Raw genomic sequence first — 26915 nt, 5'->3', positions numbered from 1 at the left:
GGGTAAAGCGTGATCTTGCTTTTAGATGACTGGCAGAGGCGAACATTGCTCTTCATTTCTGCTTCACTATACCTCCTCTCAGACTGTTGGGGGGGGAATGATCCCCCCCCCCCTTACTAAATAATGATCACATTCACAGAGAAGGAGATTTTTAGATCAGAATCCAGTGTGCTTTGATAATTTAAAGGCACAACTTTTTTACCTTTGGGTGCAGTGAGCAGAGAAAGGATGCATTGAATAATGCAGTGCCTAAGGCGTAACTGACGTGAATTTGGGGTTGCTGTGTTACTTGCAAATGGCAAAACCAGGAGAAGGTTCAGCCAGTTGTCTTAAAGAGATGAAAAAATGCCTCCACGTAGTGACTACATGAGCAGGCAGAGTACTTAACAGCAAAATTATCCATGCCTTTCCCCTAAATGGGAGGACACGGCAAGAGCAGACTGGGGAAAGAAGGCAGGATGAAGGGTCACGTAGCTGCTTTCAGTTTGGTCCAGCCTGCTTAGGATCTGGTTAGGGATAGGAGCAATCTATTATCTCACCTTTAGCAAGGTCAGAACAGAGGATGTACAATCTTACTGTATGAGCACAAGGATCAGGAAGAGGTTCTGCAAGAGCCAGCTTGATCAAATCAGGTTATATCGCCTTTTCATAGCATGGAATGGAATTTGTTTTGGGAAGATGAACTGTGTGATTTGTACCAAGCTAGGGGATTTCTCATGTGTAAAAATTTCCTCATTTTTATAAATGCCAAGGTGGTCACTTCACTAGTTGGGCCCATACCAGGGACGGTGGCAGGCTGGTAGATGGTAAATTTTGAGAAGGAGCACAGAAAACTTGGATCCAGTAGACACTTTGCCACATGGGGCTCCAGCAGGGACCATCGGCCTTTGATATCTCCTGACATTGCACTGTCAGGAGACATGAAATGCAGACATTATGTACCAGCAAAACGGATATGGCTATGGCCTGCCATTTTCATCCCACATCAAGAGTCTGCATTATCCTCTATCTGTACTTCTGAGCCAAACAGTCATTTATATAGAACTGGATACTGCCGAAGTGGGAAAAAGCACCTAAAAAATCTCATTCAAACTCTTTACACTATATCAAACCACAGTAAATGACTGTTACATATATGCACGCTCTCTCTCTTGCAAGTGCACCTACATATACAAGTTTTATGAAGAACATCTTGCGGTTCCTTTTTGCAGCTCTTGGCATGTAATGATACGTCTTTTAGTATCATGAATTCAGCTGTATATATCTTTAAGATAAATGTCGTAACTCAGGACTATGGGAGAAGTGTAAACTATTTTTGCTATGCATTAGGGTATTTTGGAGGCTAAAGCTTTATTATCTAGTAATGTATCAGAAATAGAGCTGTTACCTTGTTATGGAACAGGATGAATCAAGCTGCTGTGAAGTACTGATTTTCAAAACAGCTACCTTTAAGCAAAGTTTGAAGGTAAAGTCTGTTTCCAGGTAAAATGCTTCAATTTATGACTAAATTCCATAATAAAATATGCATATATCAGAATCACTCTCTTTCTTTGGCTGGGAAGGAGAAGTGTGTTGTTTTCATTATTGCTGAACTTCAAAATGGCTTAAGGAATTCTCTTGGTCCTTTCCAAAGAAATTGAACTTCGGGCAGAGATTAAAGCAAAGGAAATTTCAGCCCAAGGGCAAATGTTTCAGAAAGTTAGAAGTATGTGAAACAGGGAGTTAAGTAGGAAATAGTTTTCAGTCCTAACTATAGCCACACTAGCTACAATATATTGCTAACTATAGCCTGGTGGGTGTGCCCACCTTTCTGAAGGTGTTAACCTCCCTGCTCTGAAACTTCCTTCTAACATGACCTTTCCAGGGATATAGCTAACTATGTAATATTGCCCGTGCTGGAAAATTTTAAACTCGGTTATTTCCCAGGTGAGCCCAGCCAAGCCCAACCTTGCTGTGCAACCACAGTTCCTTTCGCAAGATTCAACCTTTTATCTTTAATGTGAATCCAAGTTTAGACTCGGGTTCGTTTAGCTCCGTGTAACCTGCACAATAGCCCCGGATATTTTATTTATGTGTTAAGGGTTGTCAATCTGGTTATAAAGCTCTGTAAAAATATCAGGGTCAAAGAGCTAAAACCATTGCTTCTGCATAGGCTTCCAGATGCCAGCCGTAATGCTTTGGGCAAGCTGCGGATCCACACTCCCTTGGACTTGCTGCGTGCGGTTGTGGGAATATATTGGATCCTTTCAAAATTATTGGCTAGTCTGTTTTGGTGTATTTTGTGTTTGGGTATAGAGTCTCTGGATTTTTTTGTTTGCGGTGATACTGTCATGTCCGATGACTGGCTATATATCACAGAGCTGATATGCTGCTCTTTGACTTTAATACCATATGCTGCTAGATCTAGACACTGAAGTATGGTGTTAATGTAAAGGATGCTATAATAAACATCTTGTACCTATTTCCTTTTGCATATTCAGAGTCCGTAAATGTCTCTCTGAATATGTTTGCTGTCTTTGAAACTATTTCCTTGGTATTCAGTATAAATGCTATTTATATGCAAAGTTGTTTGAGGTTATCCTTTGCTCTGTTTTAATGATACTCTTCTAGTTTAAAGGAGGAGAAATCAATCTCACTAAAATTAATTTGGAAATTGGTACAGGGTAACTAAACATGGTAGTTATATGCGCCACTTCCCAAGAGCTCAAACATAAGAGGCAGAAAATAAATCTGATGAAGCGCTAGCTGTAATGAAATAAAATATAAACATATTTTCATTTGCAAAACTGAATGACTACTGAAGGTGAACCAAAAGGAGGAAAAGTATTTAAAGTCCTCCAAAATGGAAATTTTGAAGTTCTTATTAATGTGTAAAAATATTCTTAGCAATGCATTTTTTAACTGAGACTATCCCCTTAAAATACAGGGTTTTCAGTGTTCCTGGATAAAAAAAACCCATAGCTTCCTATATTGATTCAGAAGGAGATGTTAAAAATGCATGAAAGTTATTTTAGAGAGACAATGTCACAGTATCTTGTAAAATTCTTTTCTCAAATACTATTTAACTCTTCTTTTTCTTTATCATGGAAAACACTTGATCCCAGCTTACAATATATGGGATATCAAATTATTTTGCACTGACCAGAGCTTCTTTAAGATTAATTTGGTTGGGGTGGGAGGCAGGGGATTATACCAGTGTCTGTTTACATAGCTTTTGGCCCAGACTATAAATTAGGTTTGGAAAAACTGTAATGATTCAGTAATTTATAGACTATTAAGATATTTAGGTTAGAAGCGATTCCTGAGCGTAGTGAATAGAGAACACATGCTTATAAAGGACAAACAGATTCAGCATAATAGTGTATTTTTGGCCTCATCTATTTTGCAGGCAATTAGCAAAATAGGACGTTGCATTTTTGCATATCTCCCGTGCTCCTGAAATAGAGTCCCTAACCACTTGTTAACCACACTGATTTTTTAATAGACAAAGCGGTCGCTTATAGCTTCCCCACCAGAAATGTTCGGATTAAGCCCGCTATTAGATTGCAGCCAGAATAGCTGGCAAAACAGGAAGCAAGCCTTGCCTTTCTCTCTGCCTTCTTCCCTTGTTTGAGCTGATGTGATAATTCATTGCAGATTTTCTCTTTCTTTGACAGAGTGCCTACCGCCGAAACGGGATGACTTTCCTAGCCTGCTAATATGGATGTGGCCTCAGCGACAGGAAAGACAGTGTTATATTAAGGTGATTTTCTTTTCCCCTCCATGGAAGGAAAAAACAAAACCAAACAAAATAAAAAAACCCAAAACAAAAAAACCCCAGGAGCTCTGACGGCTCCGCGCACCGGCGAGTGGGCTGGTTTGTTGTGACTATCTGCTGGCTGCCTCTGTCTCTTTTTTTCCAGCCCCCTCAATCGTTATTCTTGTTTACTAGCTGGAACGCTTAGCTAATTAATGGCAGGATGTTTGGGATAGCGTGTAGGTGGACAGGAATGCAGATTGCCCGGTTTTGGGAGCTGCAGTGGGCTTGCTGCTGTCAGCCCGCTGCTCCGGCACGGGGTCGTTTTTATTTAAGTGCAGGAGGGCTGTTTTGTACAGCAGGATGGGGTAGAAAGAGGCCAAAGATGGAACGGGCTGTATAGTCTTTCCCTGTGATTAAAAAAAAAAAAGATAGAGAGGAAAAACAGCCCTGTTTTCCATCGATTTCTCTCGGGTTATTTTTAGGTAGCGTTTAAACAGCATAACCCAGTCTGATCCAGTAAGGGGCTTTTTGATACCAAGTTCAGAGCCAAAGGTTTTTTTTTTTTTCCTCAGAGAAAAGCTCAGATAAATGATACTTTATCAGGTGAAGACTGCTTTTTTAGAGACACAGGGATAGGCTAAATACTGAGTCCCAAATTCTTCATATTAACACGTCTATTTTCATTCCATTCCTCTCAAGCCATCTCTCTCCCGAGTCAAGAGAAGTGCAGTGATTTGGTGCTGAATTGGGCCCCTGTTCGGAAAGGGTAGCCTTAAGTATCTGAATAGCCCTGTCTATCCCAGTGCCTCTAGTCAAAGGCTTAAAGTTATATACTTGCTTAAGTGTTTGCTGCAGGAAACAGATGTTGTCTCTGTTGTTGATGAAGGCAGCGCTGCTGTTGGATTTGCTTGAAGAAGAAATGGGCTCCTTTTTTTGCCTTTTGATATTTTAGTCCACTGTGTTTGTTTGCAGATTTCTTCTGTAAATCTCAGTCCCTCCCTCTACGGTTGTTCCCATTCCCCGGCTCCTCCAGCCTTCGCTCTCCTCGCAAACACATTCATTTCTTCCCATAAAAACTGTACAAATATAGAGCTAACCACGATGATGCTTGACGAGAGAAAAGGGCTTATGCTTCAGCCCTTCCTCAGGATCTACCGGCATTTACTGCCCATGTCCCTGTGGTATCCCACCGGCCCAGGGGCCCCCTTTAGCAGCTCTTAGTGCAGGCTTAAAATCTGACTTAAACCTCAAATTGAGGCAGAGCACTCAAGGGATCCAGAGGAGATCAACATAGTGCTTTTATATAGTGCAGCCATCCTCCTCCTTTGTGCTTAGTATGGGAGGTCTTCACTTCTGCTCCCGCTTCTCCTACATGCTGTTGAAGTCATTTATAAGTGGTCTGGTTGTCCTGCTTTCCTGGACCTGCTTGTGAAAACTTTAAAATATATATATTTTTTCAATGATCAGAAAAACGTCTCTTTCCCTTGTAACCAAAATATTGTAAATGTGAACTTTGTACATCAGGTATTTCTGCCATTCATAAATTGCTTTTATCTTTTACCTGCTTACAGTTCCGTTTTCTGGAAGTAATCTATGTGTAAAGGACTAAAAGTAATGTGTACAATGCAGTATATTAAATGGGGGGGGGGGGAGTTTTCTGATGTTCCATCTGTGCTTGTTGAAATGTATGATTAAACTTTTCTTTTTATCATCATTCCTATTTTTGTTGGCGTCCTTAATCATGGAAAATTATATGCTTGCTGTAAACATCCAGACTTTTTAGAAGGACACCAGTATTTATTGTATTTGGTTTCGATCTGCAGGCGTATAGACAGAAGAAACCATTTCAGGCGCTGGGTACTGGAATCAAAATTCCTTCTGTAGCTGTATCTCTCCCAGATTTTACGTTTTAAAATATGCATAAGCAGGAAAAATACCAGCACTTATTTTTTACTGCTCTACTTAAAGTCCCAGAGAATGAAGACTCAACATACATTTCTCTCACAAATATGACAGATCGTGTTTTTGTTGGTCTGCTGTGTGTTTGTCTATCTTGAACAGTCTGACAGGCAATTATTTATAAAATCTGGGTTTGCCCAGTAAACCCATATAATAACCTTTCACTTCTCTACATAAGTCAGTGAGCTGAATTTAGAGTAAAACAAGGTGGGTTGTGTCTCCCTGTCTTGGACAAACCCAGTTATTCTTATGTTGGGAAGTAATACCTTTTTCTCATCTTCACAGTTTTCTTTCTTTAATTCTGTTTAAAACCTAAATGAGACACGTAAGACTTATGCTGCATGTGCAGTTTGTCTTAACAACACTTCAGATGCTGTAGAAGCTGAGATACGTGTGTAAGGTGATATACATTTTACCTTAAATGTTTTTATTTATAGTATGTGTAAAAATGAGACTGAATTAATGTGTACTAACAGCTTTGTGTTTGTGTAATGCCATCTGGTCAATACTTCTGATCCTTATTACAGATTTAGTAATAACTGAATCAGTTAATGCAGATTATTTAACCTGCTGTCAGTGACTTGAGTAAGTGGAAACCGGACGAATTTTGGTAGGAACAAGGTTGTCTAACAGTGACGGGAGCAGGAGTTTTACTCCCAGTTCAACATCTCACCTGCTGCGTGGATATGTTACCTCGTTTTTCAGTTTCTCATTCTTAGCCATCTGCAAAAGAGGAATAATAATTCAGCTCCAGACCGTTAGAGGTAAAGGAGGTCCTGGAGCACAAAGCAGATCTTTAATTGGGGACCATCTGGTTTCCCCTACCGATCGACCTGCCCGTCGCTGGGCTTTTCTCGGCACCTTTCCAGGGCTTTTGCCATCAGCTGGAAGGCAGGCAAAGCTGTGGGTGCTCCACCGTTCCCTGGAGAGGGTCCCCATGTTACACCGTTTGGCCTCCCCACATTTTCAGAATACGGTTCTCTTTGTCAAGTGAGGATTGCACTGAAAAAAAAAAAAAAGAGAGAAAGTGTTTTCTGGCACTTCTTGAGTTTAGATGAACCTTAGCATTGTATTAACGTTCTGCCATCAGCCATGTGTAGATCTCATAAAATATTTTATAGTTTCCTGCCTAGCTCGTACAGAACGTTTCATAGTACATAAACACTTCTACTAATAATTTAGGAATAAATAGATAGTGACATTTGTCACAAGTCTAACCTCCAGTTGAAACTTATACTGTTACAGGTTTGGGTTTTGTTTTTTTTTTTTGCCTAAGTGAATCATCTTGTCCAAGGTTAGTCTTTTTATACCTCTACTATATATCCGTACGGAGCAGCAGTGCAGCTAGTGAAACGTGGTGGCATGCATTAAATCCAGGGCTTTATTCGGAGGGCATGGAGCCAGCTCAAAGCAACAGAGCCATCCCTGAAGGAATTGAATGTAAATTTGATGGTTTAAATAAGGCCAGATGCCTTAAAAATATTTTAAAAGCAGTGTCTTCAAATGTAGCTCCTAACTTTTTTTTCTTCTGCTTAAGATAATGACATTGCGTTTAAAAAATAATAAGAAAAACAGCTCTCATCTATTGTGGGGAGACAAAAATCAGATACTTTAACATCCATAAATCACTGAAATGTTGGCAACTGAAACAAACTTTTAAAGGGCAGATGACTGCAAATTTGAAGGAAACCTTCATATTTTACTGTTAAAAGCCTTTTAACTGTCTAGAGAGCACTCTGAAACACTACATTAATAGCCATTCTCAGTAATCAAGCTGCACTATACTTATATGCTATTTTTGCTCAACAAGATAGATTAGTAATGGAAGAGAACTGGAAAGATAAATAGGGAAAATCAGAAACTAAAATTATAATAATACAGTTTCACTTTACATTTTGTAGCTGTCTTCTATATTTATGATTGATAATTCATCTTAATTCCTATCAGACAAATATTGGCACAAGAGTCTTATCCCAATATCCTTGTATTTCTTCAGCCCTCTTCATCCAGATGCTTTGCAGATTTTCTTACCGATTTTGTGAAGATGTGACCTGTCAATCTCTGGTCTTTATATGACTTTCATTACTGTAATATCTGAGCACCTCACAATCTTCTGTGTATTTATGCCCACAGCGCTGCTATGAAGTAATAAAATGTCGTTATCTCCATTTCTTTTGAGGCACAGAAAGGCTGAATGCCTGGCCCCGTGTTGGGAAACCCAGGATGGCTCAGAAAACCTGGATTTCCCCGGTCCATACTGATGGCCTCACCTCTGAGTCATCTCCCCTTTCCAGCAGGCATATCAGAAAGTGTGTAATCCTGCCCCGCAGTTTAGGACAGAAAGTGGCAAAAATGGTATCCAACTGGATCGATGAGAGAAATTTGGCAAGGAAGGATGTAATTGTTCAATTTGGATGTAATCCAGGGCTCAGCACATAAAAACCTTCCTGCTGAAGTGTGCCACAGCCCCTGAACAACCCCGTGCAGAAACATAAGCATTACATCCCACCAAAACAGGGACGGAGGGACACTGTCCCTTCTCACTGTGCTGGACAACTGCATCAGGAATTACCATGAAGGCTATACTAAAATACCCTACTTCTGCACTGCCAGAGGGATCTTACCTTGGTCACCTGCCAACCTGCCTTTCTTTAGTGCGCAAGACCTGCAGGAAATAATAGTAGAAGTACAATTAAGAAACATGAATGCCCTCTTTTAAATGGGGCAGCAATTGAGATGGGTGTTCACAAAGGTAAAGCAAACTGTGAACTTTTAATAAATGAGCTGGGTCTGATGAATGAATCTAACAGGGTGCCACTGAGATGTGGTGGCTGTTCTACAGCCCATAGCGACATCTGGAAGGACAGAAGGTGTTAGATACCTGAAGCTGTAACGGGATTTAAATTTAGATTTAGTGGAGTCAATAAAGCAAGTTGGCTCAAACCAGTTCTGTTAAACTCTCATTTCCATAAGTATTTAACTGTTCTGCAAAATAAAATAATCAAAAAAAACACAAAGGAACCATTGCATTTCTTGTACTGCCATGATTTCTTCAGATCTGCAAATGAAATGGTAGCAACCAAGTGTCAAGCGTAGGTGAAAACAAATCTGAAACATCACCGTGGAAGAAGTGAGACTTCTGTAGAAGCACGGTCCCAGCTGAGGATTTGTCCCCAAACTGCCTTGCTCAGGTTGTCAGGTATCTGCTGATCATCGGAGCTGAAATCTGCTGTGCTTGCACAAGTTGTGCTGTAGCTTCAAATACCTGATTTCCATAAATTAGACATGATCTCTCTAGTGTTCTCCATGTTACCTTGTCCTTATTTTACTATTAAAAGAATTTATATTTCTCAGTTTTGGAATGTTATCAAAATTATGTTGGTCCTATATTTTCACTTTGCAGCAGAATTTGGTGTAGACAGAACACAAATAAATTGAAGCAATTATTAAGGGGTGCTTTTAGCACCTGGGAAAGGATGTCTTCGAAAGTTAAATTTTCTGCAGAAGGTGCTGCTCTTATTCAGCTTTTTTGGGATGGTGGCAAAATTGATTTATGGCTTCTGTAGAGCTTGAACTCCTACAGCTAACAGCTGAGGTCAGCCTTAAGGCATCCCTCAAACTCATATTCATCCCACTTGTCTCCTCACTGTGCAAATTAGGCACAAGCCCGGGAGGAAAAACATGACAGATTCCTCCAGTAGAAGATCAAGAAGTGCAATGTGGTGGATTCCAAGGTAAGATAAAATAAAATGAAGTTATTCTGACTGGACTGAGCTAGATGTCACTTTAGAAAATACCTGTTTTCTTATTTGGGAATGACTTCATGATTATTTCCACACTTTGGGTGCTTTCTGCAGTGATGGATGAGAGCTTTGTGCTCATGTGTGTGGCAGCGAAATGGTTAAGAATATTTGTTCCTCATATGTGGTTAGGTTTCAGAGTCAATACAGTGGTAAACAGCTTTCTGTCCTTCTGCAGCTGTTACTTCTGCACAGTAAAAAACTATTACATTTTAAAGGCAAATGTATTTCGTAACATATATTTCAGGTCCATGACTTTTAGTCATGCTACCAGCACAGGTGGAGCTACCTGAGCTAGACTGCGTTGCTCAGTTGATGTGTCCAGCCAAGACAGAGCCTATGAATATTGTCCTACAACAAAAGCATCCAGGAAATGGCAGTGGCCACGCTCCATCCATGCAAACATTAATGGGAGAAGAATGAAGGTGGCTCTGCAAGACTCCGGAACAGTAAATATGGGTTAGTCGCTATGTTCCGATTCGCCCCGTTAAACCTGTTTGGACAGTACTTGTCTCTATGAAGCAGAGGACTATATCCCACTATGTGTGAAACGGCCCATGTAGGAACTTGGTCTTGTTTTGGGATCCAAATAAATGAGAAGAAGTAAAGAGCTGGCTGTTGACTGTGGTAGGAGGGCTTGCCATGGATGCAAGTTGTAGTCTTCCCAGTGTTACAGTAGTGACGATAAAATGTGAATTTCTGACTAGATTCCAAACAATTTCAGTTTTTGCCATGGCTCGTTTTATATGTATTTTTACTTATTTTTATATGTATTTTTACAATGTTGAAGTTGGGCTTCTAGATGATGCTCTATATGTTTTTTTATTTTGTTGAGGTTTGTTCTGTAGTCCCTTTGGTATGTGTTTGCGTTGCGCACTTTGAAAGGATTTTGTTTCTTAGCCTGTTTTCTCAGTAGTCCTAAAGACAGGACTAAATTCCTGCAACAGTTAAAGAGATTGCTAGTAGAACCATATTCACTGGTAAGCAGGAGAGGCTTGGAGAACAAAAATACATATAGATATAGATATATTCATATTTTTCCAGAAGGCTGAATCCCCCAAAACAGCTCTGGTTTTACAAATCCAAAAGCAAACTTGACCCTCTTTTGATCTCTCCTCCTTTTTGCAATGAAAGCAGATTTATCTTTGTAAAGATAAAAATTTTTACTTCATAAAGTGATTTGACTGTAAACTTTGATTCCTTTTCTCTTCATTACTCATTTTGCTCTTGCACTCAGTTTAATGCCACCATGTGGATCTTGAAGAGATCATGAAGCCTCACAAAGTTTTACAAAAATCATCTCCAACCTCCTGTATGGAAAAGGCATTTCTGAATCTGCAAGCGTGTTTAATTTATTTATTTTTAAAAGCTAATAAAATGGAGTTTGAAAGGGAGAGATCTCAAAGGGCTGGGAATAAGCCCCCAGTTTATGCATTGAGGGCAACAGCAGGTATTTTTATAGCGCTTGAATGTTGAAGGGAGTTGTCAGAGTTGGACACTGCAGAGATACCTCATTGCTCACTCAAATTGTGTTTGAAATTTCCTTATATTTTATTATACATGAGTTGTGCTCTTGGCTGCCATTTCCTTCCTTCAGACTCCCAAAGGTGAGTGGATTGTGCCCTCTGGGGGCTCTCTACTGCTTGAACTTAGATTTAAGGCTTTTTTTCTTTCTTTCTTTCTTTTTTTCTTTAGCATAAAATATCACATTGATTTTTTTCCCCCTCCTTGTGTCTTATGAAGGGAGAAATTTATGGTCTTTTTACATCAGGAAGTCTAGCTTTTCCTGATGTTTTATTGCTTTGAATATTTGAAACATTTCAATCCCAGACAATAAATATTACATGATTATTGTTTTCATATGGATAGGCTATTTCCCCCTGTTTTTCCTATCCAACTTTTTACTAGCAAGTGACACCCCAAAATTTATGGATACTAAAAACATTACTATTAAACTTCCCTGGGAAGGTCAGAGATAGTCCCTGAATTTGCATGCAATTTATAGGGAAAAAGGCTAAAATCATCTCTCATGTTTTGAATCCTGAAGATACACAAACTTACAGGAGAAAAGATGCCATCATTTTCTCAAGAAAGTGCTCATATTAGTGCTTGAGTCTTGTTTCCCCTAAATTAAGCGAGAGCTCTTGAGGCTTGTGTGGGAACAAGAGCGAACCCCAACAGCTCGTTTCCCAGACCTGCAGCCGGGAGCCTGCAGGTGCAGGACACCTCTGAGTTTACGTGAAGGTGGTAGGATGGGTTATACAGTTTCTTAATTCAGATTGCAGTTTTTCTGCTAGTCCAAGCCAGTATCTTGTTGCTTTCGTGGTAGAAAGAACTTCTTGTCAAGTAGGAACTGAGAAGTGGGATCTGAGGATACGTTTTAGAGTCTCTGTCCTTGGAGACACTCAAAAGCCACCTGGACAAGATTCTGAGCAACAGGCTGTAGGTGACCCTGCTTGAGTGGGAGGGTTGGACTAGATGATCTCCAGAGGTCCATTCCAACTTCAGCCAGTCTGTGGTTCTGTGATTTTGCAATACTTCGTATCTGGGAGGAGAGAGCTGGCTTCTTGCTGCACTGAGCAGTGGTTCTGCAGCACGAGCCATGGTGACCAAGTCATTCTCGCAGGTCCCATTTGTATTTGACAGCAGATAAAGTGATAAGTGAAATCTCTGGTCAAGTAGCTAAGGCTGTAGTAGGACAAGAGGCTCAGGCTCTGCTCAGAAGCACTAGATTTGTCTAATTTATATATACTGACAATTTTTCATAGGATAGGAGGAAGAACCCTGCTGTCCATACTCCATTAACCTCCCTGTTATCAGTGACTTCATACTGATCTGGTTTGCAGAACCAGGTCCTAGATAACCAATAAATCTTCCTCTTTGTGGCAGTTCCTGATTGAATATTTCATCCAAATTCAGTGAGTCTATTTATAACTATTAAGAGAATAATCCTACTGTGTTTGGGGAGAATTCAAGCTATCAAATTGTGGAGACAATAAATGTAAGTGTAGGTCTAAGGAGTTCGTTTTCAGAAATATGCCTGACCATACTCAGAATGGATAGAGGTTTGGTATGGCAATAAGAAAAAAGACACGATTACTATCAAAGCTTTCAGCCTGCAGAGATGTTTATGAGGCACTCATGCTTTCCCTCCTTGACTTGTGCAGACAGAGGGAATCAGATTCTAAATCCATTTTAGAAGAAACACTAATAAAAAGAAAAAAATCTCTCTCAAAAAGTCCTCAAGTCTTCTTGTGTCTTTACTTTCTTGTGTCTCTTCCCCTTTTGGGAATGTTGAAAATAACATTCAGCTCTGTACTGCCTTTGTCCGTCTTTTTCCATTTCGTAAACATGGACTTTTCCCTCCCTGTTTCTTAGGGAGTTTTGGCCAACTCAGCTTTTCCTGTTTACTTCCCTGTTGAAAGCGTCATTGGTGATATCACTCTAATTCTAGAAATAAGGTTTCTGCTGCCTCTCCAGCTGCTGGCTGCTCTATTCTGTATTATATTGATTTTGCATTCTATCTGATTCTGCATAGCTACTTTTATTGTTTTTTAAGGAAAAGGGATGCTTTTTTTCCTCTCAACAACACATATTGAAAGTAAAGCACTGAAATGGGATTCTGGAAACCTACGTTCCCATGCAGACCTCTCAGTGCCTCAATTAATTAGCTGTATAATGGGTATAAATTAGTTGAGCCAATCTTTTTTAAATAATAATGATAATAAAGAGGAGCCCCTATAAATAATAATAGTGAGGAGCCTATATGCCCCAAAAGTCAAATGAAAATGTGACATTGTGGAATTTGCAAAGCTCTTGGACTGAAAAACTAACTGACAGAGCCCCAGTCTAACGCAGCTTTGCAAAATACCTTTGGTTCTTCTTGAACAGGTAGGGATGAATGCAGCAGAGCAGCTGCTTCATCAAGTCTCAGCTTTGTTTCCCTTGATATTCTTGTGGCTCAGGAAGACCCTGAGTCCTGCTGAACCAAGTTACTGGCTCGGAGTTCCCTCCGCAGTTTGGTGAAGTTTTTATATTCTGCACAATAGAAAGGAAAAACCTAAAATGTGGTCTCATGTAAGCCCAGCATAGTTATCAAAATAGGCTCTAATTTCACCTCTCCATATACATGACTTGTTGCTGAACACTAAAGGTACCAAACCTAGGTTAATATTTGAGCTTTCTTGACCAATGTTGTTTGTAAATCTGGAACAACCCCCCCATTAGACTCACCAGCTTCTGCAGGCTTTGGTTTAAGAAGGTAAGAACGCAGCCTTCAAAGGAGAGCTGGGAAACGTGCACGGAGCACAACCAATTTACTGAGGTCTGCCTGGCTCCATCGGCAGTTCGAAACAGTACCTCTGAGAGGAAGGAATTAATCCATTTTTCTCAACACCTACTTCTGTGTGAACCCTGCTCAGAATTGCCCTCGCACTGCAGATGTGGGATAGCAGGAGAAAATCCTGTTCTTCCCCCACAAGCAAATCCGTTCTGGCTGCTGCGGTACGTCTCGGATACCTGGTCTGGCTGCCACCAGCGCATCTCCACAGTCGGGAAATGTGCGAAGGGGCAGCATGTGGCCTCCATCCCGCATGGAAGGGGCTTGATATTTGGTATAATTAGCCGTGGTTTCAGTGCTTAAAGCAGGCTCTTAAAGGAAGGCTGGAAATAGGACTGTTTCACTGAATTGAAGTCTACATGATTGGGAGGAAGAAGGAAATTATGAAGGAAAAGAAAAGCCAGTGGAAATACAGGAAGGAAAATAAGTTAATGGTCTGTTGTGTGAGATTGGAGGTAATCAGCCGCAGTATTGGAGAGTGGTGATCTACAACCTTCAGTGAGTCGTGCTAGTGAGAGCTAATACCCTTACCCTTGGGTCCCTCACCATTTTACTGCTGCTCTGTAACAGGATGTGCAACTGCTATGCATTAATACGCTATTACAGATTGGCTAGTGTAAACTCCAGGTGTTGAGAACATGATTTATTCTATTAGTATAAAAAGGTGTTTTCTATGGCCATATTAAAAATTATACTAACTGTTGGGCTTGCCACTGCTCTGTGTGTGGCACATGCCAATTTAAACCTGTCATTTCCTCTAATTTAAGGATATGTCCTCAGAAGATCATTAATTTGGGGTGGAGTTGGGGATCATGGTGCAGCTGTGGCCTATTAACCCCCACCTGGCCATTAATTCCAGCAAAGCACCTTGCCCAAAGATGTCTGCTACTTCCCTCTGGTCGTCAAAGCAGAGACCAAAGAAATTGAGTTTTTATGTGTATTTTATATTTATATGTATCTTACATTACATTTTTGTTTTAGAGTGAATTTCACCTATTATGTGATGTAAGAACTGATAGTAGTAATCGGTAGTATTGCATTTCTAGTGGACACGCTGTTCAGTGGGCTACACAGCTCTACAGAGCTAAGATCTGTGCCACAGTCTTTTGAAATCCATAGTAGATGACACACTGGGTGAGACCTTACTGGCTAATGTGTGGAATCACCTGGTTCAGAAATCATCCCGCATAGGTGCTAAAACCCCAGAGTAATTCCTCTGTGTTCCCCTGGCTTTAGCCCAAAGCAGCACGTACTCCTGCAAGCACAACCCCTGACCGTGCTGGCACGAGCAGTCATGGACTCGTGCTCCCCCTGATTGGGCTCCCCTCTGCCCGTGCGAGGTTCAGGAGTCCTGCTTGCACGTTATGCTGAGCAGCCAGAGATTCAACACATGAGGCTTTTTTATGTTTTTATGTTTTCTGAGTGCATGAAGACAGTAGACTGACTTCAGTCTGTCCCAGATGACTGCTCAAGTCCTCCATATGTGCCTTGTGTCCACACAGCTGAGACCTGAAGGCCTCCTCAAGAGCAGGTCTGAGATGATCTTGGGGAAAGCACAGCAAGAAGACTCAGGTCTGCACGTGACCCAGCTAGAGCACTTAGGTTAACTGCTACGTTTTTTCGCATCTGCCCTTTCGGTAGCTTTGCTCCTCAAAATGCCCCAATCTTGCCTGCTATAACAGCAGCTCAGATTTTTAGGCAGAGTGGGATATCTTTGTGTACTGTATGTGCTGCACTGAACCACCAGCAGTCTATAACCAAGTGGTGTGGCTGCACAAAGCCAGGCCAGGAGCACACCAAGCTTCAGGACATTATTTGGGCTCACCCAGACCTATAGCAGAGTCCTCCATTTAAGCAGTCTCCATTACAGCTGTTGTTCCTGGTAGAAGTTTATCCAGCCTGTTTTTAGAGCCCTCCAAGGAGGGAGATTTCATAGCCTTCCTAGATGATTAATCTGGTGCTGTTCTTGATCATCATAATTTTTTTTCTCATCTAACTTGAATTTTTCTTGCAGCAATTTAAACACATTATTTCTTGTCCTACCAGTGAGGATGGATTGTTCCAGTGCGCTTTTTAACAGCCTTTTCTATACTCAAAGGCCGTTATATCCCACCAAGACTCTCTATTTTGGCTAATAACTGTAACTTGATCAATCTGTCCTCCCAGGTTATGTTTTTGGGACTTCCAGCACTGCTTTCCATTTTGACAATGAACCATTGATAACTGTTCTCCGAGCACATATATCTAACCAGTCTTGTCCCCACCCTAGAGCAGTTTTATCTAGACCGTGTTTCCCTCACCTGATTATGAAAGTGAATATGAGACAGTGTCAGAAGCCTACAAGTGTCAATGATAAATCTATTGCCTTTTCCCTCTCCGTAGAGCTTGTTACCTGTCACAGAGATCCCGTAACAAGGGTTCAAATGGCCGTCAAAAACTTGCACTTTGCATGTGCAAGAGCAGACGAAGGATTAGTAAAAGAGGGGATTATTGGACCTGTGGGTGGACCAGGCAAGGGAGGGATTTATGGTCCAGAGCCTGCAGAGTCCCACAGCTGGGCCTGGTGAGGGGCACCATGACCTGCAGCTCAACAAGCATGTTTTTATCAGAAAAAAGAAGGGAACTGGGTCTTCCTGAAATCCTGTGCTGTCACAGCGCAATGTCTTCGGTCACATGGACCTGCCCCGTGGCTGGTGAGTGGATGCTGGTGTGGAACGATTGTCTTCAGAATTCAGTGCTGCCATCACGCTCATGATCAGATGTTTTTCCATAATCTACTTCACAGATGAACTGAAAGGAGTAGCCTTTACAATAAAGTGGAATTACTTTCTAGTGATTATCTCATGGCTTTTTAATTTTTTCTTATTTTTTTCTGCTTTGAGCATGTCATTACTATCTGCATGGAGAAAGCCAGAGTGCTTCCATGTAACCCTCCTACTGATCTGGATAAAAGAGCTTCAGCAGTTAATCCCTGCATTTAATTTCCTGCATCCTACTCCTCGTGAGGCCAAGAAATAAAAGAAGTTTCACCCAATGGGGAGCGCACGTGAATGAAAATCAAGACTCCTGGACTTAATTTCCAGCTCACTCTCCATCTTAACCTGTGGCGTGTTGTTAATGCATGCCTCTGCGTGCCTCAGTGACCCCATCTGAAAAAATAATAACATCTTGCTCGCTTCATCCCTAGCTCTCAACGCGCCTTTCAAAGGAAGAAGAAATCATCATCCCAATTTTATAAAGAGAAACTGAGGCCCAGAGGAGAAAAACAACTGCCTGCAGCTGCCAGCAAGCGCGTGCCATGGCTGGGACCAGGCCCACGGCCTCTTGCCTCCGTGCTCAGGGGCCTCTCCACTGGACCAGACAAGTGCTGGAGTGAAATAAATATTCCTCCTGATGACTGTGGTCTCTGTGGTCAGGGTTGAGGGTCGAAATGTTCGCACAAGGCCTGCACGCAGAAACCACAGAATCCCCCCACAGCTCCACTGCACTTTATTAAAAGTCACTGCTTCTGTGAAAAATGGGTTTTATAAAAGTTAGGTGCCTTAATTATAAAGTCATGTGCATGTGAATGACTTCTTCCCGGCTAACCATTTATGACAGCCTACAAATGTGAAAAGTATTACCAAGCCTATTTTTAACATGGCTTTGGAGAGGCTGGAGCTGTGGAAAACCGAATCCTATAGGAGCCTCCTGAGAAAGACCAGCGATTCTTTAAATATGGTTAGTGTGCTTTGAGTCTAGCAGCGACGTCGATGCTATCGGAGAGGCAGGAAGCATGAGAGTCCTTCTATAACAACTGTGTGTTAAATAAGCGGTAACAGCAAGCGATGTGCAAGTCTTGGGCTAAACTTTTCCCTTGGAAGTTGCTGAACAGTCAGTGTGTGGGGATAAAAACTCATTTCTGGGGGGGCTGGTCCATGGCAGCAACGTGTGGATTTTACTCTCCCCAAAGCTGTTACCTCTCACTCATGAAGCATCCTGACTCCCCTTTCTTCACTAGACAAACTAACCTTTAATGTGATATACAAACAGCAGAGAGAGATGCTTTCAGATCACTTGTTCCCCTAACTTCTAACTCATCCAGACACCAAAAGCGCTTCCTTTGTTTCAGGATGAATTGGCAGTGGGAGAGATGCAAAGACTGAGATGCAAAGAAAGGCAACATCTTGTTTCACTATTAATTTTGTTTTTCATCTCACACTTAGGGAAAATATGTGGTTCTTGATACCCGCTGTGCTTCATGTATGACCCTACAATGAAACCTTTTTTACGGCTTACAGATCGGTGCGTTTGCACTGGTGTGAGGAATAACAGTGCATTCACAGAGGCCTGAGGTGCAATGTTTCTTGGTCTCTCACTTTCTTTCAAGGTAAGAACATTATAAAAGCTCTGGACTTACATTGTGTGTTATGATCTGATGGTCATGAGATCTTTCACACTGCAGTACTAAAAGTAAGTTGTTTTCAGGCCTGTTTTATTTCTTTAGTTGAGTACCACGAATGTGCATCTGAAAAGAACTTTTTCCCCCTGTAAAGAAGCCTATGGCAGAAGCACATTTAACCCCTTGAAAGCCATTTATACCAAGCTATTATACCCTGCAATCATACTGAGTTAAAATAAAAGATTGGAACTTCATCTTAAATATTAAACCTTTGGCTAACTTTCAGTCTACAATAAGCTGCAATGGCTGCACAGCTAAGGTTGCAAAGGGGTGTACGCTCCAAGCTGCATTTTCGTTCCTCTGCTGAATCCAGGCTTGTAGGCGTGGTGTAGACTTACCCAGTGATTTTTATTAAAAAAAGTATCAATTAAAAAATTATTGAAACTTCTTGGAGAAGTCAAAATTGAAGTTAAAAATAATGATGAATAATGGTATGTTAACAGTAACAGACTGTAAATGTACATTGGGGGATATAAAACACTCACACTGAGGCTATAAATTTAGGGAGAGTAAGTGACCTAATGAGTGCAAATTTGTGCCTAATCTTCCCCGCTTGCACTGCTTTTAGGGTTTGAACCTGCAATCTGCAATGCTAAAGAGGATCACTGCTGCTACTTAAGCTAAAGGAGTAGGTCTGATGCTAGATTTTTCCTAGTTTGTGGAGAAGCCACTGGAGCACATCTGCACCTTGAGATAGACTATCCAAACACAGCCCAGGAGAAGCCTCTGCTGCAGCAAAAGATGTGGAAAATAATTTGGCAAAATAATTAACCGAGCATTGCAGAGAACGTGCCTGGTTGAAGAAACCAGCAAGGGCTTGGCGGCTGCCGTATGGTTATCTGCATTTCCTAACAATTTGCCTGTGTCTCTTGCAGATATAATGGTGAAATGCCTTCAGTGTATCGCTGGAATATCTTTTTACCAACTAATATAATAATAACATGTTCAGGCTTCTGTCTAAGGAGAACAGCCGGTCAAACTGTGTTTGGTCTGAAACCCTACATTATCACGACAGGTACTCCCATGGGGCAAGGCTCTCCGTAAACACAAGAAAAAGGAGTCCCACTCCTGAGGAGCTCAGTCTTAAACAGGCAAGTCAAGTGAGGAGTGGAAGAGGACCAAGAGACAAACTGGCTTGTTTCAGTCATGCAGGACACTGGTATTAGGTTGAGACAGGCACAGAAGGCAGATTTCCTGACTCGCAGGGTTGTTCGGTATCCCTTAGGCAATATCGTGTCTTCGATGATGTAATACTTCCTGTAGCTCTTTCCAAAAATATTTTCATAAGCTTTTGGTGATTTGAACTCTGCTAAGGAGTTGCCTAATGCTGGGATCCCATGAGAGTTTGGAGCTTTAATGTTTTTAATCACTTCTAGCTGGATTAATTTCCTCAGATTTATATCATACAGAATCAGCTATTATTGGTTTATTCCTTATTACTGCTATGATAGCTACACAGTCTTACCTACCTACCAAAATATCAGAGGAGTTTATTTTATTAGCCTTAGTTAATGTTTGCATATTGAGCCCCGGGTAAGATGATATTATTGCAAAAGTGCAGGATTTTATGCTGAGAAAGTTCATGCGCACCTGTGTTTTCCAAAAGAAGTCTTTGAGAGTTTGGTTGCCCCACGTTGTTCAGGTCTGGTCACATCATGATCTTTCTCAGTGTGGTTGCCATGGGTTTCATACACCACCGAAATGATGCTAGAGCTGGACTTTCAGCGTGCAGTTCATCCCACCTGGCTTTGGAGCAAGGCAGTGTAGACATCCTCATCTCAGCTGCTTCTCACAGGCTCCCCTTACAGTCCATGGAGAGAAATAGATGCTTTTAGGGAGTGATTATCTGACCTATTTTAATGGTCTGCTTCAAGATGAGACGAATTGCACCCCAAAGACACCTGTTTCTTGAACCAAGTACAAAAGGAGAGTTAATGTAGGTGTCAACGTTGCAACTGCCCTTCAAGCCATATTTAAACATACTTATGGTGGGATGCATCTGACAGATGATGAATGTCTACATATAACCAGGCCGTGTAGAACCCCTTCATAGTCACTGAAATGAAAGAGACTATTTTTTTAGGATGTTTTCTATCCCAAACACTGGTAAATATCTGAAATAGGTTAGAAAAATTGCTATTGACTATAGGAGGAAGGCCAGAATGAATAAAGTGTAATTTCTTTGTTTGATATATATACCCATAAAGTCATATGAGACTAAATCCATCCTAGGGAAGATGGCCTGATTTTTTTTTTTTTCTTTTTAGTGCAGAGCATCCCACAACTCCCAATGAGACCAGTGGGCATGCAGCATTCTGGCAAAACATGTCACTTGCTTGCATGTGTAAAGATGATTTCAGGAGTCTACTGGGGCATGCATAGTGAAAAATCTTGGCTTTCAATCCTCTTTTTCTTGTTTCCTCACCTGATATGTTTTTGGTCTCAAAGCTAAAATAAAAAAAAAAGGTCTGAGGAAACAAAAATCCCCACTCCTTACTCAGAAGAATTATTTCACAGAGCCAGTACTCATGAAGGGAATTTGTGAAGATTTCAAGTCAGCCTGTTTCCAAACAGCAAAAATACAACTGTAAGTCTTCTATAATTTATGGTGTTTTTCATTCAGGCACATTATCATCATAGACATAAGAAGCAGGGGGAGGGTGGGAAGGGGAAGAATTAATAAAAGATGGGGGGAAGAGGGAACAGGATTGCTGGCATAGGGTCGTTACCGAATTGATCCCTGCCTTCTAGACATCTGGGCTTGTGCAGCAGGACCTGGGGGTTGCATTTTTCCTATGATCCGCTTCTGTTTGTCAGGACAGCTATCCAGGCTGAAAGCACCATTGCCCTTAATCACTCTGCTGCTTTCCCAGACTCAGATCAGCAGGAGAAGCTTAGGTCGTTACTCCTGAAACCTTAGAACTGAGCACGGTAAGTAGATATATATCCTAATGGCAACACTGCAATTCAGACCCGCTTAATGCAAGTGTTTTTTTTTTTCCCAGGAGCTCCAGCTGAGTTTGGGAGGCTCATTGCTACAGGGTATCATGGAAACCAAAAGCTTGTCTAGATATAATGGTGCCACAGAGAACAAGAGCACCCAGCTGCTCTTACACCCATTGGGAAAAAAAAGAAAAGTATTTAGAAAGGGATATGGGGAGTCCAGCTTCAGTAACCCATGGGCACAGGACAGATTGCTCTGTAATCTAGGGTAGGTTTAACCCAAATTACAACTGTATCCAAACATGTTTATAGGCCAAACCTGTTGTACCTTTCTCTGTAGCAGTTTATGCCAACTTCTTATTGCCAAAATACTGGACTAGAAGGACCTTTGGTGAGATCCAGGTGGTGTTTCCCACAGTTGCTAACAGATTTCTCCTTCCAGACTGCTCCACTGCTTGTCACTGTGGTTATCCAGCTTAATTCACCCTGATCCCTCACCTGGCACCCTGAGAACCCGCAAGACATCCTTGCTGTTCCTGAATGTCCCTCTCCCAGCCTCTGGGCACATGGATGGACTAGAGGTCCTCAAAGTCCTCTCAATCCTTGTGTCCCAGAAGTCTATGATTAGCAAGAGATTTTTGTGATGAAACCTTTATGATCTGGTTTGGGGAGGGAGTGTAGGAATTGCAGATATTTTGGGTCTGTTGTGATGAAAAATTTGCATTTTTTTTTAAATGTAGGCCAAGATTTGAGTGCACCTGTGCCATTTTATGGTTACAGATGAACACTGTGTGAAACGGAGTGATTTCAACCTGAAACCAGGCAAAACACTGGGTTTGGCTGACTTCTGCTTTGAGTTACTGGGTTTATAGGAAACCAAAACTCAGAAGGGGATAAGCCCACACAAACCAAAGCAAAAGGAGGGATTTGCATGAGTTCCTGCAAACTGAACCTACATATTCCTGTGAATTACTCCACTCCTCACCTTGCAGTGGCTTGACTGTCCAGATGCCAAAGCCCAGCTGCACGACTGGTGGAGCTGAAGAGGCACTTTGCTCTTTGCTGATTGTGCGTATGAGTTTTCCCTCCTTCGGTGGTTTATTCGCTAGGCTGAAAGCATCCATATCTCTACAGGATATGAAGGACCTTTCTGATTTTCAGTTTTCCCTGTAGGCGGCTATCTCCGTTTCTCCACACTTTGCTGCCCTCATCCTTGTTGCACTTGAGAACTTGATGCTGGTCCCACACACAGTCACGTAGCAATGAGCTGCAGAAACTCTCAGCAGCGGTGGTGCCAACACAAGACAAAAGTGTTTGTGCCTAAGCTTTCATACAGGCCTTCTCTAGAAAACTAAAAACCAAAACTGCTGCAGACCAGCGCTAATTTAAGAAGTCCTTATATTCCACAAAATAACAAATCAAAATTCTTCTAGCAATGATGAGGTTCCCTCAGCATAGTGCTAAAAAGTCATTGCTACTCCAAGTATTTCTTGTTGTGTCCGCAGATCTATTCATAAATTTGAAAAATGTTTTTCATAATTCAAGGCACAGTGAGTTTTGCTTTTTTTCACAGCATCTCTATAGCAAACACTAGCCAATATATGTATTTGTCAGATAATCAGATTCATTAAAAGCTATGTTTAATTGTTGTTTCCAGCCACAACAAATTAAATGAAGCTACAATATGGAATGGAGAAATTTCTTATGCACGCTACATAAAAATGAGAACTGAGTTATGATGACTACAGCTAATGGAATAATTCACCACAAATAATTTATTCAAATGCAGCCTTTTTTCCTGCTGAGGGAATAGCTCTGAGCTAAGTGCAGTTTCCTACACAGTACTTTCTTGGACAAATATCATTATGAACATTTTTGCCCTCTGGCTTATGCATGAATAACAAAATTTGAGCTGTGTTGGTCAAACCGGTCACATGGTACTATTCCTGCTCACTTCATTGAAATATTGCTGCAAGTGCTTCCAATACAAATATCCAGGTGCACACATTTAGGATTTTGTTCCTCTTGACACACTTCCATTCAACCTTGAAATGTACTGTCCTGGTCCGTTTAGGCCTAAAAAGTTCAATCACGGGAACGGCCAGATGGAAGCTGAACCCTAATTAATTAAGGAGTTAATTTGTAACAAATAAACTCTTGGTGAAAAAAACCAAAAAACCAAGATCCAGTTGCTTATCAATACATGAAAGCTGCCATATCCCATACTTGTCAGTGAACCAAAGTATGCAATGTCAGATCAATCACTGATGTCCAAATGATACTCCTTACTTTAAAAAGTAAGGTGAATTCCATTCTTAATTAATTTTTGTTATGATGGGCATAATCTTACATTTCTTGCAGAGCATAATCTTAAGTTATACATACATACCAGATGGAGTATAATATTGTTCTTCTTCGCAAGGGAGGATTAACAGTACTGCAGCTATTTAACTGTGAAATTTCAAGTCTGATATCATCAATCATTAGTGCATTACAATGCATACTACAGACGGGGCTGGTCGCCTATTATTAAAGTTGTCTGACACTTCCCATTACAAGACTCTGTTTTCAGTTCCTCAGAGCTTTGCCAAGCTTTAACCATTTGGATTTAAATTCTTCATGCTGAGTGTCTGCCTCAGGCTAAATAATTTTAGAAAATGTCAGCCAAAATCAGAAAAATGCATAAAAATTTTGACAACCATTATTCGAACAGCTCGTGCGCCTCCTCTTACTTTGCAGGAAGGACTTGACATCTGGCAGGCAGACTGACCTTTGAGTCAAGGATGAAGATGCAATGAAAGTCTTTATAAAAACTCACAACATTCAAATTTTGCTACGGTCTGCAACCTTCTGCCAAGCTGCAAGGTGCATGTGTCCAGGTAAGACTTTGATTCCACCCACAGTGAATATGCTTTTGCCTTGACTGAAGACTTTCTCTTAAATCCTGCTGTAGTTGTGGGCTCCAAGAACATTCACCATCATCACTAAAAACAGAGGGAAAATTCTAACTTTTTCAGTCATTCTTGGGCCTGCAGGTAGCTCATATTTGCTCTACTTGATCTATCATTGTTCTATTTTTATTCATGTGGCTAAAGAAAAATTTTTATTATTGAGTTAGTAATCCGATTGTCCATTTTAGCCTGACTTCTTCCTTATTCCTGTATTACTTGATCACTAAGCTACAGCTAACTTTTCTTTAGCAATTGGTACTTTGTTCTGTTCTTTGTAAGCAGTCTCTTAGCTCCTAATATTCAAAGCTGAAGATCCAGTTTCCATCCTGACAATGCAATTCAATGGAGCAGCATCCACTAATGGTAACCTTGGATTAGTTGACATCACACTCACTAAAGAGCGTAAAGTACCATTCATGCAAATTGTCCTGAATGCATATGAAGTAAATATGGGATGAAGAAGAGACCACATATAAACCACTCAAGTGGCCAGCTTATAAATGGCATTTTTGGATACGGAAAAGGATATCACTTTTTCTCACCTGTCCTGAGATACCGCTTGGCTTTCCAGCTAACGCAATGCACTTTCATAAGAAGCTTAATATTTCATTCAGCTCTTCCATGTAAATCTCCGAGCCTGACAACTTGCAAGTGAAAGAAGAGAAAGACTCCTAGCAATCTGTCGTGAGGATGATTACAGCTGAGATTCCTACTGTATGAGAAAACCATCCCTTGGCCGACTGCACGGCTGCATCTTGAAACGCTGAGCACGGTCGTTATGTAAATCTCAGTGTTCTTCTGCTTGTTCTGCTGCAAAAGCTGTTCGGGCTGTGACACGGCAGGAAATCCAGGGAGACAAGGTAGTAGACATGGGAGGCTGCTAATGGAAAGATTAGGTGTCTAGGCTGTCAAACTTGTCTCTTTTAAGCACATGTTTATGCTTCAAGTCAAATAATGCAGCTTGCTTATGTATATGAGTATATATATGTATGTATTGCATATGTATACGATGCATGAAGGGTAAGATACTGTTCTGTGGAATAAAGATGCAATGGAGAGTGGTTTCATATTTTTATATATTGTGTTACATTTCATCACATTTGTATTATAATAGAAAATGTTCCTCTTTTGTACTTTTTCCCCAGAAAACAGTATTTTCACATTCATGTACTCAGTAAGCCTGTATATATTTAGGATTTTAGAGAGCAAGTCATTTTAGAATTTTCTTACCCTGAAGATGGTTGCTGTGACTCCTATCTCTAAATAAAATATATCCTTTTCACTGAAATGAAGGCTTCAGTGCTGAACTCAGGTCCTGTTGTGGGAATCAGTGAGTCAGGGCTCTTAATACTCCAGGTGTTCTTGTTCTTTTGTTCCATAAAACTTCTTTTTTATGCATTCCTACCACTGTAGTTTTAAAAACCCAGTTGCCTAGTCTAATCCCAAAGACTTTTTCCCTCACACTCCGCAAACTCTGCCATTACTTGCTGCAACACATCTATGCTTAGCTTTGACTGAGCGACCAGGTCACTCCATCTGTCTCTCTGTGTAGGAGTAAGAGTTTATTTAATGGTTTGTGTCTGATAACAAGCACTTGAACAGAAATTGCTGTGTGTATTTTCTATAACAGTCTTTGTAGAGCTCTTGGGAAATATTTTATAGTCCTTGAACATCACGGCAGGGAGTTGGGAGCTGATTCTATTTCAGCATCTTCATCCTCATTGTCTTCCCTATTCTTTTTTCCTGCCTTGAGGGGAAGAGAGGAATGAATGAAATGAAAAGTTCATACCTCCTAATCCCACCAATTTTAGGGCAGTAGGAAGCCTTTACTTGATACATGCTGCAGGTGATGGGTTTTTGTGGAAGCAGGGTACATGAGCAGAGTTTCCAAGACTGCAGGCCTGAGAGGAGTTACTGAGCTTAGATGTCCTGATTTTGTTGTATATCCTTGGATAAGGTGAGAAGTTCTGAGGTAAGAAGCCAGGCTCTGAAGCTTTGAGCTAAATAGCAGTGTCCTTTGGTGTTGTAGGTTCTCATCCTCCACAGACTCGTTTTCCTTAGCCCATCTCTCCAAAGTTTCTTCTGCGTGAACCTTTCAGATAAGATTTTACAAACCAAACTGTTATCCACTCTTTGAGTCAAGAAAGGTTTTCAGATACATTGTAGAAGAGCAGAGGGTGTTTGGTGCAAATGACAAAGTACAGCCAAGCACTGTTTTGTGTTGAATTCACCTTTTCACATTCTGCAACTCAGAGAGAAAAGAAGCTCTTGCTTTTCTTCTCCCTGTAGTAGGACCTGGGCTGCGAGGAGATGACCCGCACAAGACCTGGGAATACTCCCAGTAGCCATTTGATGAAACTCAGGCCAAACTTTTTCAGCTCTTACAGACGGTTTATATTTGTTTCTATATGTGTTCGTTTTTGCAAATTGAAAAAAAGGGAGAGCTCTCAAATCCAGCTCCAGGTGCCTAAGGACCAAAATGGCTGAATATAAACTGAAAAACTGATATGTTTATACATGGTTTAAAAACAGGTGTCCTATACTTTTAGTAAAAATGCTTGTAACTCTTAACAGGTTGCTCGGTTGCTTTCAGGATATGGTCCTCTGTCTCACCCACAGTCCATACTGCCTCACTTAGTTTAAAGCAGCGTAAAATCATAAAAAATGTGTTGCAAATATTATTTGGATGCCTGCTGCTGTTTTGTTTTTAAGCAGGTCTTTGCTGGTTTCAATTCTGCTCAGA

The 26915-nt window shown here is 41.0% G+C and overlaps 1 protein-coding gene across 7 annotated transcripts in view; it reads left to right on the top strand.

The window, feature by feature from the left end:
* SUPT3H (SPT3 homolog, SAGA and STAGA complex component) overlaps nt 1-5453 on the top strand; it is a 280114-nt gene extending 274661 nt beyond the window's left edge. For 6 of the 7 annotated variants that reach the window (XM_064508310.1, XM_064508308.1, XM_064508309.1 and 3 more), the window contains one exon: nt 3637-5453. In XM_064508310.1, the coding sequence (XP_064364380.1) occupies nt 3637-3681 (45 nt within the window). In that variant the 3' untranslated portion in view covers nt 3682-5453. The remainder of the gene's footprint in view (nt 1-3636) is intronic. The other variant, XM_064508311.1, reaches the window with a different exon arrangement.
* The last annotated feature ends 21462 nt before the right edge of the window (nt 5454-26915 follow it).

The sequence above is a fragment of the Dromaius novaehollandiae genome, chromosome 3 (assembly GCF_036370855.1).
Source record: "Dromaius novaehollandiae isolate bDroNov1 chromosome 3, bDroNov1.hap1, whole genome shotgun sequence".
NCBI lineage: Eukaryota > Metazoa > Chordata > Aves > Casuariiformes > Dromaiidae > Dromaius > Dromaius novaehollandiae.
This window is presented reverse-complemented; position numbering and strand designations above follow the sequence as displayed.